The following is a 16,379-nucleotide window of genomic DNA, read 5'->3' on the forward strand; positions in this document are numbered from 1 at the left end:
TCCATGCACAGATTCTGTCTACTTTCCAGAGTAAAAGCATCTTTAAGCTCTGCCAGGTAAATAGCTCACTTCACATAAATTTTAGCCTGTGTAAGCTTTGATTCCTGTTTCATATTAAGTTTGGAATCATGAAAGAATCCCAATCATACAGTCAAAACTTGCAACCAAACCTGTTGCCAACAGATAATAGTTTCCTTCCCAAACATCGATTCGTCATCCAAATGAGCAGCTGTCATTTGTTCTTCTCATCAGTCTATTACGGAACATTTTTCTCCGTTGTAAGATACAGCAGGCTTACTTTATAGTATGAGAATGATAAACTGAAACACCCCTCCAGGTCACTCAGTCACTCTCTGTTCTGGCACTATGGTTGAACAGCAAACGAATAATTCCACAGTATGTAATAAGGCCAATGCATATCACTGCATTTTAAAACCTCGTTGCTGAGGTCATTCAGGAGGCAAACTTGAAGGAAGTTGGCCAAGTAGAGTGAGAGCTAGTCTTAGAAAAATCTCACAACGTCAGCCAAAGCAACAGTTACTGGGAGATCATACTATAACACAAAAAATATCGGAGCTCACTTTGGAGATTCATAAAGTCGACTTAAACAGACACAGTCTTTATGCTGCTATTGAACTCTGAATACATCTGCAGGAAAATGCACTGTGGCCACACCAAGAGAAAAGCAGTTTGCAAACTTACACAGGGAAAAAAAGAAACTCACAAAATTCACAAACAAAAGCATTAAGGTAGCAAGAAAGGGATGTCAGTTTTAAAAGAAATGCTGCAGACAGCCAAAAAACCACCACACCTAAGCAACATAAAGATCTTCCCTTTCTGTCCTGACTGCAGACATCAGTAGTTACTTTCTGATAGTTAATCAGAGAGAGATTTGTCCTTCTCTACATCTTGCAAGGAATGTACCTGCAGAACAGAGAGCAATGCTAACGAGGAAACAGTCAGAAGATAAATTAGCTGAGGGACTGTACTCACTGCATCTCCTTACAGACGTTAAGTTGCCTTGCTGTGCTAACCAGCTGAAGATACAAGTACTCAGAGACCTGTTGATGGCTGGACAACATCTGGGTAACACTCAAATTTATTGTGTCTTTCCATGGGCAAAGGAAAAAATCAGAAACTTGGGACTTAATGACAATATTCAAATAGAGATTATATTGAGAATAATATAAATACAGGGAGTCTTTCTCCAGAAGAACTAAAAACATGTCTTCAAAAAATTAAGCACAAAGGGTTCTCAATTTTGCCATTTTCAACTAGCAGATTCTAGAGGCAATGGCATCTCGAACCTCTTAATCCTTGCACTCTGAGGATGGCTATGTGAGCATCAGAGGGCCTAGGAAAAAAACTGAATTCTGGCTGAAAACTTCCATTAGTAAGCCTGGGTAGCCCAGACAAACAGTACAGTTAGAGGTCCTCAAAGCACAAGGAACAAAGTCTTCAGCAGTCCAGCTTCCCACAACCCCCAGAAGTCCTTTTTGTGGGCCGAGAGGCACAGATAAGGAAGAACTGCTCAGCTGATGCCGAGAGCTTGTCAGCCCAATTCATTCTTATCTCAAGGAAAATAAGCTTCAAGCTTCCTCTCGTCTAGAAGACAACTTCTAAGGCTTCTAAGGCCTGTCATAACAGGCGATTGAAAAAAACATGGCACCTATTAGGCAGGAACCTGGTTGGATGAAGAACCCTCATGCGATTCCTCCACCAGTTACTTCAACAAACCCACTACTGCAGCAGTGGGGTTTTGCAGAGCAGCAGCGAGATCTTCTAGCAATGCTATACGTTACACAGCGCAGGCAAGCAGGAGGTCTTGACCTCTTCCCAGAATTTTCCACCCTCGGCACACCCCTCTCACCCCTTCCTTTTTTCCATTTCAAGGAGGTCCCATGTAGAAAGGATCTGGGCAAATATACACATTTATTGTAAGATATAATAAATCTTATCAGCTTGTTCATCTTATCCTGTGGCAACAGTCAATTATGTTCATTTGATTCAGGCTGGTTTGAAACTAAGCAGAAAGCATCTCCTGGAAAGCTTGTCTTGACTGACAAACCCCAGAAGCTGATGCAGCCGGGGCTGTTATTCCCAGCAAGAAGATGCCTTGAGAAATTTCAAACCATAAGGAAGCTCTGAATAGGCCTTGATTCAGGACTGTGCTCTGAGCCTGTATGACTAAAATAAAGTGGTGAACGGGAAGACTGCCAGTCCAGGAATGTGGTGGCGGTGGGGGATGCTGTGTTTGGGGCACTTCTACTGCCCAATCCACTGCTTAAAGACGCATCTCCTGGCTGGATTGCTGAAAAGGCAAAAGGTATCAACAGAAAAACCCTGTAAAGCCCAATTCATCTCCCTGAAAATGGACCTCAGTGGCACAGCATGAGTCCTAGAAGCACAGGGCTGGGCTGCAATTTCTCCTGTCATTGGTGAAGGAAAACTTCAGGGTTTTTTTAATGCGATGTGATGTCTACTTTTCATAAATCCTGCAGTTAAGACCTCCTTTTCTCCGTAAAAGTGCTGCTCACCTTGTTCAGAAAGGCAGACGAGAAAAGGCTGTACATGGGTGGTGGCTTTTTTTGGGTTGGTTGGGGTTTTTTTTGGTTTGGGGGGGAGTTAATTTAAGTTTAAAGCAATCCTCAAGAGCAGAGCTCAGCAGAGCACTGCAGCAGAGGCAGGAGGCCAGGTCCCGGGAGAGCAGGAGCACGCAGCTCCCAGCAGGGGGAAGCGTCCAGCAGCAGAAAAGCTGGAGGAGCACCCCAGAAGCAAGGACAGGCAGGGAGCCCCACGCAGCCAGGGAGCCCCGGGAGCACCCCGCTGCTGCTGAACCGCCACCAACATACCCGGGGCAGATCCAAAAGCGGTTTACAGAGCGCAGCTATCCCTCTCCCCATCTGAAAGAGCCTTGCCATCCATTGTTTCGGTTTACCCTTCCTCCTCCGCAAGACTCTCAGTGGATATGAAGCAATATAGTCATGTCATCTGGATTTTCTTACTGTAGTATTAACGTTTCCTCTTTAATATTAACATTCCAGAAAGGAAAATTACTCTAATTTATGCCATAAATTCCCAGCTCATTCAAGAATAACACTGTCCCAAATTACCTTCTTATTACAAGCTTTTATAAGCTTATGCATGCAAAAAAGTTGTGGGTTTTTTTTAAATTAATATCTACAGCTGGCATAAAGGAAATACTTAAAAAATAAAATTGAAAATACCACAAAGATCCAAGAACCATCCCCCAAAAGCTTAGTTTGTAAGTAATTCAGTGTTAAGAAAAACATCACTCTGATACCCTTCAGATGCTTGTTCCCTAGCTAAAAAAAAAAAAAAAAAAAAAAAAAAAATAGAATCAGCCATTCAAAAAAAGTCTATTACCCAGCTTAAAAAGAGACTTTAGTCTCCTCTCCAGTTTTAATTCTTGCTGCTCTTTTCTTTGCCATACAAGCACAAATAATCTTTCATTTTAAATTCACATCATACATGTGATTGGTCAACGAATACTGCAGTAGTGTGTTTTACAGAGATCATTGGAACTGCTGTTTCATCAGCTCACAGGAAAGGGAGCCTGTGGGACACAACTCAAAACAGTCCCCTCTCCCCAGTGCAACAAAGCACTGCACAGGAGTGGGAAGGACACAGTACTGAAGAAAGGACAAATGGAGATCCTGCCTTTGCTTGTCCTGACACCTTAACTCCCCACGTAATCATTTGCAACATGATTTGTACCCTCCCAAAGACCAGAACCCCTAGGATTTTCTGCCATGTGGTCTGCAGACTTGTATCCTGAGAAATTTTACTGGTTTAAAAAACAAGTTCCTTGGACAAGGACTAGGAGAGGAAACAGGAGTAGAAAGAAATGAAGTGACCTGTCTGAGATCACGCTGCAAGCTGACAGCAAAGCCAGGACTGGAATACAAGTCCCCTCACCTCCTGGCCTTCCTCTACGCTCAGGGTTGTCCAAGTCCCATCAGTACCAGGAGAGCACTGCATTATCACATCACACCCAAGAGCAAAGGTGCAGCTGGAGTGGGGCTTTCTTCTCCATCCAAACTGTAACAGTGCTAGCACTTGTAAACAAAAGTCCTAATCAGTCCAAAATAGGAGTAACAACTTCAGAACTAAGGAGGATTGGGAGAATTACATATTTTCAAATGCCATTAACATGAAACATTGAAATTTTACTACTACATCTCTAGGAATGCTCTAATTTTTAACCAACTCCCCCCAGCACACCTCTCCTTCCACCTCTCATACAAAGACCTAAGGAAAGATTTTGCAAGTGCCATCTTTCATATCAATGCTTTCTGCATCACACGCATCAACATGATCACCTCATTCCGAACTTGTTATTTTTCCCCCCAATGCAAATCCACATGATTTAGTGGCTCCATCTGCTTTGTCAAAAGTGCCCAGACACCTCAGCTATATTGCTTATTGAATTGCTTTAGGCATAGCAGCCCAAACATGAAGTGTGTTACATTACAGTTTTGCATCTTTGTGGAAAAATGCTTGCTGTAAGAACCCAATGGTTCTTTGTATATTGCTGCATTGGGTTTGTGTGGCAAGGTTTTGGTAGCGGGGTGGGGGGAAGGGCTACAGGGGTGGCGTCTGTGAGAAGATGCCAGAAGCTTCCCCTATGTCCGACAGAGCCAATGCCAGCCGGCTCCAATACAGACCCGCTGCTGGCCAAGGCCGAGCCCATCAGCAATGGTGGTAGCGCCTCTGGGATAACGTATTTAAGAAGGGGGAAAAAAAACCCCGCACAGCAGCAATTGCAGCTGGAGAGAGGAGTGAGAATATGTGAGAGGAACAACTCCGCAGACACCAAGGTCAGTGAAGAAGGAGGGGGAGGAGGTGCTCCAGGCGCCGGAGCAGAGATTCCCCTGCAGCCCGTGGGGAAGACCATGGTGAGGCAGGCTGTCCCCCTGCAGCCCATGGAGGTCCACGGTGGAGCAGATATCCACCTGCAGCCTGTGGAGGACCCCATGCCAGAGCAGGTGGATGCCCGAAGGAGGCTGTGACCCCGTGGGAAGCCCACGCTGGAGCAGGCTCCTGGCAGGACCTGTGGACCCGTGGAGAGAGGAGCCCACGCTGGAGCAGGTTTGCTGGCAGGACTTGTGACCTCGTGGGGGACCCACGCTGGAGCAGTCTGTTCCTGAAGGACTGCACCCCGTGGAAGGGACCCATGCTGGAGCAGTTCATGAAGAACTGTAGCCCATGGGAAGGACTCACGTTGGAGAAGTTCGTGAAGGACTGTCTCCTGTGGGAGGGACCCCATGCTGGAGCAGGGGAAGAGTGTGAGGAGTCCTCCCCCTGAGGAGGAAGGAGCCTGTGTGATGAACTGACCACAACCCCCACTCCCCATCCCCCTGCACTGCTGGGGGGAGGAGGTAGAGAAAATTGGGAGTAAACTTAAGCCCAGGAAGAAGGGAGGGGTGGGGGGAAGGTGTTTTTAAGATTTAGTTTTATTTCTCATTATCCTACTCTGATTTGACTGGTAATAAATCAATTTTTTTTTTTTCCCCAAGTCGAGTCTGTTTTGCCCGTAACAGTAATTGCTGAGTGCTCTCCCTGTCCTTATCTCGACCCACGAGCCTTTCGTTATATTTTCTCTCCCCTGTCCAGCTGAGGAGGGGAGTGACAGAGCAGCTTTGGTGGGCACCTGGCATTCAGCCAGAGTCAACCCACCACAACTGCATTAAATACATATATATTTTAAATAAAAATCTGTTCTTTTTCTGACATTTTAACACCACATTGAATTCCAAGAAGCTTGCAAACTCCAAAGATTGGAGGTAGGAAGCAAGAGTGGAAAAACAGGCAAGAAATCTCTATCCAGCGAGTTCTTGAAATGTGTGTAAATGAATTAAGTATTCAGTTTATTCAGGAAAATACGAGAGCACATCAAAAGTGTTCTTGGGTAATAAAAGAGCAGATTAAGAAAGAGCAAACATACATATTTCTTCAGTTGCCCACAGTTCAGTATCACGTAACTCTTTACTTCTCATTCTCACACACTACAGACCCGTGGCCAGGATGCAGGCATCTGAACCCTGATCTGGGACTTCAGGGAGCCATGGGGCCTCCATGCACCTCAGCTCCCAGCTTGCAAGAGGTGGAAAACAGCAAAAGATAAACCTCCATCAAGATAAACCCATTACTGACAGCAGGATGCCTCCTCATGATAAAATACCAATCTTAAAAACACAAGATAGGTGCTTTGAGAAACAAAGTGGCCAAAATGTTATCAAATGGACAGGATGGATGGCTCACAAACATGGAGAGCTTGATGTTCATCCAAGCAGACAACTCCTAGAAGCCACTACACATACCCTTAAAATCAGAAGCTGAAATTTGGAGAAATTCCTCCAAAAACACTGTGTGGGTTATTAAAATACAAAGACCAGCAAGAGAGCTGCAATCAATATAATTTTTTAAAATTACCTCTGCCATTAAGCTTTCACTACAATTTCCACTTCTATTATGCATCATTTGTTTGAAGGGACAGGGTGGCTATTGCTTTTCTTAATCAGAAGCCAACAGTTCTGACCAAGAGTGGATGTCTTCAGTTTTATGACTATGAACTGTTTCTTTATTTTATATATATCCATCTGTATATAAAAAAGAATAAAATATTTTGACACAATTCTCGAAGAGCATAACTCTGAACTAACATTCACACTGGAGCAGCAACATGTCAGCGACTACAGTAGGGCAAACAATTACTCCGCAAGATTTTTGAGGCTACTAAGACTAATAAAATTAAGAACTCTAGAATATTTTTTTTTTAAAGAAATTCTCTTCCTCACAAAGACAGCACCTTCAAAGTACAGTAACTTAAGCACCATACGGCATTTACATTTTCATTTAACCTTTAACGAAGCCCATTATTTCCTTAGAATTGAGAAGAGAACTCTGCTTTATTTCACCACACCATCCATAAATTATTCATTAATTCTGTTTGCTAACTCTGTAACTGAGCCCAGATGTTTCTGCTGGAGAGGCATTCCATAAGAAAAGTTAAATATAGCAAGCTGTGTGGAAGGAACAGACCTCTCTCTCTCTCTCTCCCCCCGCCCCCCAGCATGCTCAAATATTACTTGAGAGAAAACAATGAAAACGTTTGAAAAACATTCTGAATATGTGAGTCTGTGAAATGCCACAGTCTGATCACAAAATTTCATGTAAAAGAGCCCACACACATTCCATTTGGGTGTAACTGAGGTTATTGGTCCTGTCTCTCGGAAAGGTGCTGGCACTTTCACTCACCAGAGTAAACAGAAAATTTACAAGCAGAGGAACACTCCTTGCCATGCATCATTTACAAATATAAATCAAGACTTAAGTTTTCAATTACAAGAAACACTTCCGAGCCAGCTACCAACAGCAATAACCATGCTGATGAAGAACTGAGAGCATGCTATGGAACTTCTTACGGAATTGACATGGAAACTTACTGGTGGGAATTTTAAATCCATTTCAGTGCTTCAGAAGAACTTCAACCATTTTACACTAGCAAAGATGATTAATGCTGACATTTATAATCCAACACTAAGAATACAGTCCTGTTGAACAGAATGGAAACTACCACTTTCAGCCACCCGTTCAGACACTGTTATGGTTTCTAGTACTCTTCAGCAACTGTCTTAAGCTGGCTTGGAAATGCCTATTTTAAATTAGAAACTATTCCTAATCATTACGTAGTTGGAGAAAAAGTGAAAGATGCGGGGTTGAACATTGCAGAGCCACATTCTTTGGAGTTTGGAGACTATTCTCAGGCACGCAACACTTCTTCAGTTGTGAACAACGATCACAGGAGAGATTTTGAGAGGTCATCTAGTCCCTTTGCTCTGCTCCAAGGCAAGATCAATCCTATTTAAACCACTATTTTCCTACTCCATTCTTAAAAATTTCCAGTGTAACAGATTCTGTAAGATGACTTTGCAGAGGGAGGGTATTTTGGGGAAGCTGTTATAGACTGGTGTGGTAATGACGTCACTGCCCTGGTACCAGGTATCAGCTGCTGTCATCCAACTTTGCTGCACTTGCACCTTGTAGCCAAATCCTGTTGTTCTTTAACCATCTGTGTCCATAGGAGACTTTGCAAAATATGTTAAGTCTAACTGTACTGTTAACAGAGGGCACCTTCCCACTAGCTAGCAAATAGGCAAACAAACCTCAGTTTATATACTATTTGCCACCTTAGAACACAATAAAACTCTGCCAGCTGTTCCTAAAAACATGAATATATGACTGAAGTCATAATTTTAGCATGGGAAGGCATACTAGCACTAGCTTGAGTCTCCTCGATGTCAATAATGTTAGGAATAATGGAGTGGTAGCACAGATCAACAATCTCAGGGCAGTAAGTATCTATTTTTTTTCCTAGTCCACGCTGCCAGAAATCTTCTTTATTTCTGGTAGCTACTCAAAGTTAGCACAACCAACAGCTATCACAGCATGTCTGCCATGGGCAATGACCTCTTCATTTTGCTGTGTAGACAGATCTTAAGGACATCTCATTTCTACTTCAGAGATCAGCTGGAAAGCAGCCAATGAGAAGAAAACCAGAACAAATTTTATTTAAGTTAGTCACCCCAGCAGCAACTTACAATTGAGTCCACCTATGAGGAAATGTTTCCTCTCCAACTCCTAAGGAAGAAGAGAGTTATGCTACATGAAACCTAGAAGCTGGACCCAGTTACAGCATGTGTGGGAGATGGAAGATGACAAAGGATCTGGAGGCTCTCAGAAAATAAAGACCATATGTTAGAACAGTGGAAAATCGACTGTGAAATCTTTGCAGGGCTGGGAGGGGGGGAATAAGAGGGAGTAGAGCGCAGGTGTGAAGCACCAAAAGGAGTCAAAACAGAAGAACAGAAACTACATTAGATAGCCCATCTTGAAAAACCCTTTTCTAATATAGGGGGGGGACATTATAGAAAAAGAGAAAGAATTTTTAATCTCCATTGCACTGCATGAATTTCTAGAGCACTGCTGAGCAAAATTTTTTTTGTGGAGTGAAACCAGCACCTGGTGTATTTCCTGGTTTATGCACAATAACAGAAGCTGCAGGAAAGTTTCAGTTCGGACAACTAAATTGAGAAAGTGAAATATCAAATCTGATGCACTTTACAAGTAAAGTCTTAGCTACAAATTATACATAGCTAAGTACAATTGTTCAAAGTTACTGCTTTTAGGTTGTCCTTGTTTAAGCAAAAACCAGGCCCTCATGAAGCTGTCTGTATACCTAAATTTGTGCCCAGTTATCTTTCTCCACAGGTATTGTGTTTGAAAACAGGGATAAAACCTTAAATTAACAGGTACTCTAGCAAGAATTCAGCATGCAGCTCACTTTATAAAGAGGCTTATGGTAAAAGGAAGCCGCACTTAAGACCTACCTGTTTGTATGACCTGTTACTTAGGTAGAAAAAGAAATGTCGCAAGGAAGAATTCTTGGTGTTTAATCTGTACTGATTTCTATTAGAGTAATCTACAGCAATTTAAACAACCCAAATCTAAAAAAGTCCTGAGAATCTCCCACTTTTGGGAGTCTTATCTGGCCCGCTCACTTAATGCACATATATAGATAATTATATTCGAGCATAATTAGGACCAGATGGTGTTTTGCTGTAAGCTTGATTTTTTTTTTTTTTTTAAAGAAAAGACTTGTACTCTGTTCATTTTTTCACAAAGAGATAATAAACATATTCAACATCTTAAAAAAAGAAAGAAAAGAATGTTTACTTTGGTTGTGCTAAGCAGCCAGGTGCTATAATACTGCAAGTTTCATCTGTAGTCTGCAGTGCCGTCAGTTCCACCATGTTAACCATCACATCAGTCTTGTGGCCGGGAAGCTTGGGAAGCACAGAAAGTATCTTCTCTGCAAGATTGTCACCATGATGACCAACTGCTCCTAGGGGAAAAAAAGACGCAAGAACTGTCAGGTACATAACTAGAAAGGGGAAAAAAAAAAACAAACAAAAAAACCCACGAGGAATTGAGAACAAAATAATAACCACATGTTTTGGGGAGAAGGACACTGGTAGTCATAACATCAAGACCACATTTAGCTTTTCAAAGATATTTTGCTACAAAACTAAAATTAATTTCTGGAATGTCTGAAGTTAAAAGCATTGATAACATTTCAGAAAGATTCATTTTAAAAGGATAAATTAGACTTAGTTTTACAGCTGTTAGATATTCTCTGATTTTGCACTTAAACATGCAAAATATTTCTCTTTGCATAAGAAAGTTGTTAAACAAGATTTACAATGGTTATTAAAAAAGCAGGCAAACATTTATATTTACATACTCACATGCAAACTATACTTTTCTACCTAAACTAATAGGACTGTATGCAAGTTGCATACATAGTACCCAAATAGGGTAGCATAATATTAAAATAAACAATTACCCATGACATGCCACCATCAAGATCATCACTTCTATATGGACTGAGGGCAGCTCAGGTGAAACCAACATGAAATAACTAAACTAACCCAAGTTACATAGTATAAAATGTCACTTTGACAATGTTCCAAGAGAAACTCTGAATTCCAGTTGGCACATTTTCTTCAGTTCTCCTGATTTCAAACACACATGCTCTCCTTTCTATTCACAAATTCTCAAAACAGGCCCTACAACCAACTTACAAAATATTAAGACTGTGAGCCAAGCCAAAGCACAAAAACATGACACACACTACAGATGGAAGAGTCGGAGAGGGGGACCCAAAACCTTATTGCCTTTAAGTCAGGAACAAGTTGAAGGTATTTGTATTCTGCCACTTTAGCCATGGTTCAGCTATCACCACAGGGCTGGACACCAGTGCTGAGCCTAGTATTGTTCTCCTGGCTTCACTCACAGGAGAACAGGGACTTCTGAAGCCATCATTGAGAGGCACGAAAAAGATCTTTCAGGCTATGGTCCCACTCCATCAAAGTCTGTCCATGTGGCACCCTATCTGCACTCACTTTTCATCATTTCCAAAGACAGAGGAGGTCTGTTTCAACTGCTGAAGTAGCTTCACATGATCCATAAATCCAAACAAGGCCCTTACATCAAGAACATTAGTGGGGTCAGATTATTAACTGCTCTTGGATAAACAGAAGGTTGTCTCCAGCAAGTCCTCAGCAGGCAGGCATCCATGCTCTAAAACCACCTCACGGTTTATCAACTATTCTGAATTGTAGAATTTGAAAAGAGAAGCAAGGATGAAAAGGGAGGAGAAAAGTAAAGTCAAACTCCATGCTGGCAATGCCTCTATCCACAGAAGGCAAGGAAGGCACACATGTCCAGCACGTGGTGGTACTGCAATGTGGACACCTGGCCACTCAGCTGGATCGAGATTACCAATTTGTTTCACCAGAGATTGTAATAGTCACAGAATGACAGCAACTTTCCTTTCTACCATCCCCAGCCAGATTTAGACCACTGAAGTACAGATGAAACGAGCTGGGTTGTCTTTGCAACTCCCTAAGCCATCTGCTCTCCAAAATCCCTACATTCTTCTTACTAGGTCAGTCACTTGTCAGCCACACTGCAGTTATCAACACTCGCAAAGTTACAGACATGGAAAACAGATGGCAATCTTTTGAACCTCCACCCCCATGTCCTGGAAGTAATGTCTATCTCTCCACACTTGCTGCACGCAAGCAACATTTAGCTAGACAAGACATTTAGCTAAACTGGAAACACCCTGAATGCAAATAAACCCACATTAATTATTAACATCCCTCCTTTCTCCTTGGCATAGGGGGAAGTCTCAGTGCACTCAAGTTGCTTCCATGATCAGCCAGTGCCATCTCAGTCTCCTTCCCAGAACTGCTACTCCTTGGAGGCTCCCACTGGTCTGCAGGTGCTAATGGCTTTTGCTGTGCCTCATCAAATCAATCAGAAAACATCTCCTGGAGGTTTTAAAAATCACTATCAATCACCACTGACCAACTACACAAATCAACCAAGGCTGGAAAGACAGTTAAACCTCACGAGACTAGGACAGGAAATCACGGGGAGTCGCTTTTCAATTACACTGAATTCAGCAGGGCATATGGGACTGGTTTCCACCCTCTCTCCTCATCACTGTTGACAACAGTCAACAGGCCGCTCAGCAGCTTCTCACGACCAATGGTGTTCAAGGCAGCTGGCATTTTTTAATGCTGCCAACATGCACACAGATCAGGTGTTAAAGAGAAGTTATCTGACCAATGCAAAATAGGAGTCTTCATGCCAGGCTAATATCCAGCCCTGACGACACAGGAAATCTTATGTATCACACTGTTCTAATTTTACTTTTTCTTCTCATTAAGAGTTACAAACTGAAATACATGACACTTGATACAGGTTGTAGCTGGCACAATTGGCAAAGTCGACCAACCGATTCTTTAGCAGCAGCCAGGAACTCATTAACTACACCCCTCCCCCCAAAGGCATCAATGACATGCATACAAGAAAATATTTTCCTTAGCCCATTACCAGCCCTATATCACACCATTTGTACTCCAATTCTTATGTTCACCTGCTGGCTCTACTGTCTGGTTCAAAAACAAAACAAACCAAAAAAAGCAGATTTAAGGGGCAATTGCATATCACAGAAGCAACATGAGAGTTTGGGCAACGGGAAGACTTTAAAGTCAGTTGCTAAACGTGAGGAGCTTGAATTAGAAAGCAGTTCTACAAAGGCACTGCTCACTAGCCAACAACTAATGCAGCTAATTTCTACTGGGGGCTTTTCCTTCAATCAAAGTTTAAATACAAGTCGGTGTGCACCAAAACTGTATGCAAGGCATATCTTGCCCCCACTATCAAGCTTTCTTAACATCTCCTGTTTTAACTACTTTGTAGATTAGTTCAGGACTGGTGATTTTGGAAAGATACATGGACAAACCCATCCCAGTTTTCATGATGTTTCAACACTGCATACTCACCCAATGCTTTTCTGAATAAGATCATCAATAGGAAGACTTTACACTAAAGGACTCCAGTGGGACAATTCCTATGATGCAACTTCCTTAGGCAATGCATCACCTCAGTGAGAGCAGGGTTTAAAATATCAGAAGGCAGAAATGTTTACACCTATTCCCTTGAAAGAAGCTGGATATTTGGAGCTCCAGTTCCAAAGCTTATCAATGTTTTGCCATATTCTTTCATCCAGTGTTAGCTTAAGCTGACCTTGTTAAACAGCGCTGGAAAGCAGCCTGCATGTTCCCAGGAACCACTATGCAGCATTCAAGGCAAACTAGAGCATCCTTCTACCTTGCCAAAAGACAGATCTACATTCTCCTTTGTACAGATGAAGGAACATCAAAGTAGTCAGTTATCTGTCCCACTATACTGGCTATTGAACCTTTGAAACAAAAAAAACCCAAACCCCCAACCAACCAACAAAAAAACCCAACCAAAACCACTACAACCCACCCTCCTCCAAAAAAACCAAAACCAACCTGTAGCCCAGCAGTAGGAGCACAGAAGCCCACGGCCAAGCACAGCAGCAGAGTGCTGCCACAGAAATATGACAGATTCCCCATCTCTCACAGCCAGCTATTGCAACATACGTAAAGAGTAGTAAATTTGGAGATAAGAAACACTTAAGCATCTGCTCAAGGCTCATGTAATTTCCAAGTCCCCTGCACTGACCTAGCCACTGCAGTTTTCTTTAAATAGGCAAAACTCATTCCATGTATTTGCTTATCCCTGTAAATCCTCTATAACAAATTTAACATCTGAAGCATTTAAAAACCTGTTATAAAAATTTGTGTACCTATTCCAGAATAGCAGAATCTTTACAAACCACACCATAAGCAGAGGCTGCACCCTGACCTGCAGCACTGAGTTGACACCACTTGAATAATTTCAGCTGCCATCACTCCTCACAGCTGCAGTCTACAACCTCAAGTAACCATAATAATTTAAGCATCAGTTGCCTCCTGTGTCAAAGTCCCAGCCTGGTTCACAAGAAGGGGACTACTGTACTCTACAGACCTCAGTATTTATGTTTTCAAGGCCTGAGCTTATATGGTAAGGAAGAAAAAAACAAGTTTTTGTTTCCTTTAAAAAGACATTAGTGTCAATCCACCAACGTGTCAACTAGGAAGATGCTATAATCAAAAAGAGCATGAGTAAAGCACTCCAAATTAGAAACATGACAGATATAATGAAAGAAATAGACAATTACAAACAGTTTAAAACAAAAATAATCAAAAAGAGATATTAGTCAGAACCAGACTTTACCAGAAAGGCATGGGCCTACATTAGTCTTCACTCTCATCCTCCTCTATGACTGGGACTACGCAGTAGGATGATTAAGGCATGCCGCAACTTTCTTGTCGCTGTGGCTGCTCCCAGGAACTGAAAGGAAATGGTATCTACACTTCGTTGATGAGCGCCTGAACTGTGCTTTTTTTATCTGTTAAAAGGCTGAAAACATTACAACCAGTGCCAGAGTGTGATGCAAAGATGATGCCCGGCTGACAGTGAGGGAGATGATTGTCGTGGTTTAACCCCAGCCAGCAACTAAGCACCACGCAGCCGCTCACCCCTTACGCCTCCCAGTGGGATGGGGAGGAGAATTGAAAAACAAAAGGTAAAACTCATGGGTTCAGATAAGAACAGTTTAATAACTATAGTAAAATAAAATATACTACTAACTAATAATAATAATATTATAATTGTAATGAAAAGGAATATAACAAAAAAAAGAGAAATAACACCCAAGAAAAGACAAGTGATGCACAATGCCATTGCTTACCACCCACTGACCAATGCCCAAGCAGCAATCCACCCCTCCTGGTCAACTCCCCCCTGTTTATATACTGGGCATGACGTTCCATGGTATGGAATATCCCTTTGGCTAGTTCAGGTCAGCTGCCCCGGCTCTGCTCCCTCCCAGCTTCTTGCACACCTGCTTGCTGGCAGAGCATGGGAAACTGAAAAAATCCTTGACTTAAGATAAGCGCTACTTAGCAACAACTAAAACATCAGCGTGTTATCAACATTATTCTCACACTAAATCCAAAACACAGCACTGTACCAGCTACTAAGAAGAGAATTAACTCTATCCCAGCTGAAACCAGGACATGATACAGAAAGTTAAATCTGAGTTTGCAGCCTTGGCTGTGGGGAAACATTCCTGTGATTTTGACCAATACATGCAAAAATGCTAGAGGAAGATAAAAGTGCTGTTGCTCACAGCACTGAAACATCCAACTTCAACAACACTGATACAAAGGTTATTAATCAAAGCCATACATTAACTGTAAAGGCACCCCCCTGCTATTCATTCTTATCTGTCTTTTGCTCACTGTATTGCATTTCAAAATCACCTGCACATACCAGTGAGTGAGACCTCACTATTCCCTGCGCTTACCACAGCCCACATCCCAAATGCTGCAAAGCACCAAGAGACTGGAAAGAGAAACGTGTCAGGCTGTTCTGAACACCAATATCTGAAAGGTATCAATGAGCTTACGAATGAAAAGAAAATCTGGGAAGCTGGAAAAACTGCTTCATAAAAGGTGTGAATGCTGGCAAGGTGGTGATTAACAAACACATGGAAGGAGCATGGGGTTACAATATGGTATCACAATGCAAATTTTTAGGGGCGCAGATATTAGAGGAGAAAAACAAAGAGGAATTAAGGTGCCAGAGTTAGCTCTGACTTTAACCAGTGTCACTTATCAGAGCACCGCCCTAGCTGGGAGGATTTATTCTGCTTTTTAAAGCAAAGGTAGTGAACTTTAAAACAGTAAGTAGGCAAACAAAAGCAGCACTACACATACATCCAGATTAGAGACAGCACCAGTAACAAAGTTTTATACAATGAGAATTCAAGACGTGAGCACAAAGTACTAAGCCTGCAATCCCCCCAGGGCATAAAAACACATGTCCCACCTTCTGGGACACTGCTTTATCCATAAGATCCTACACTGCAGGGATAGGCAGCACCCATGCCATCCCCAGCTGAAGCCATGCCGCTGCAGTGAGAGCAGCAAAGGCTATAAAAAGAAGATCCTTGTTACAGCTCAGCTGAATGTTATGCCATACAGGACAAAAAGGAGAATTACTTATCTTAATTCAGTATTTTCCTCTCTATTCATTAAATACAGCATGCATAAGTAATGCTGAACACAAAAAGAATTAGATTATAAAAAGTATTCAATAGAGCTCAATTCGAATTTTAGAGTAATAGCTCAGAAGAGATTCTTTGCTTCATGGAACCTAGTCAGTTAGATGCCTTCTTACTCTTTTGATAGAAAAATGTGCCATTTTATATGTCACTATTTTTTTAAATAATTGTCACAACAAAGATAATACAGTTTCTTGACACTGTCACCAGATGTTCTTTACCAAAATGTACTTAACACTTC

The 16,379-nt window shown here is 42.1% G+C and overlaps 1 protein-coding gene across 2 annotated transcripts in view; it reads right to left on the minus strand.

Moving 5' to 3' along the window:
* The window catches only part of SCFD2 (sec1 family domain containing 2), a 212,965-nt gene that overhangs the window by 193,024 nt on the left and 3,562 nt on the right, over positions 1–16,379 (minus strand). For both annotated transcript variants that reach the window (XM_050895668.1, XM_050895667.1), the window contains exon 2: positions 9,760–9,928. In XM_050895668.1, coding sequence (XP_050751625.1) covers positions 9,760–9,928 — 169 coding nt within the window. The remainder of the gene's footprint in view (positions 1–9,759; positions 9,929–16,379) is intronic.

This window comes from Gymnogyps californianus, chromosome 4 (assembly GCF_018139145.2).
Source record: "Gymnogyps californianus isolate 813 chromosome 4, ASM1813914v2, whole genome shotgun sequence".
Taxonomy (NCBI): domain Eukaryota; kingdom Metazoa; phylum Chordata; class Aves; order Accipitriformes; family Cathartidae; genus Gymnogyps; species Gymnogyps californianus.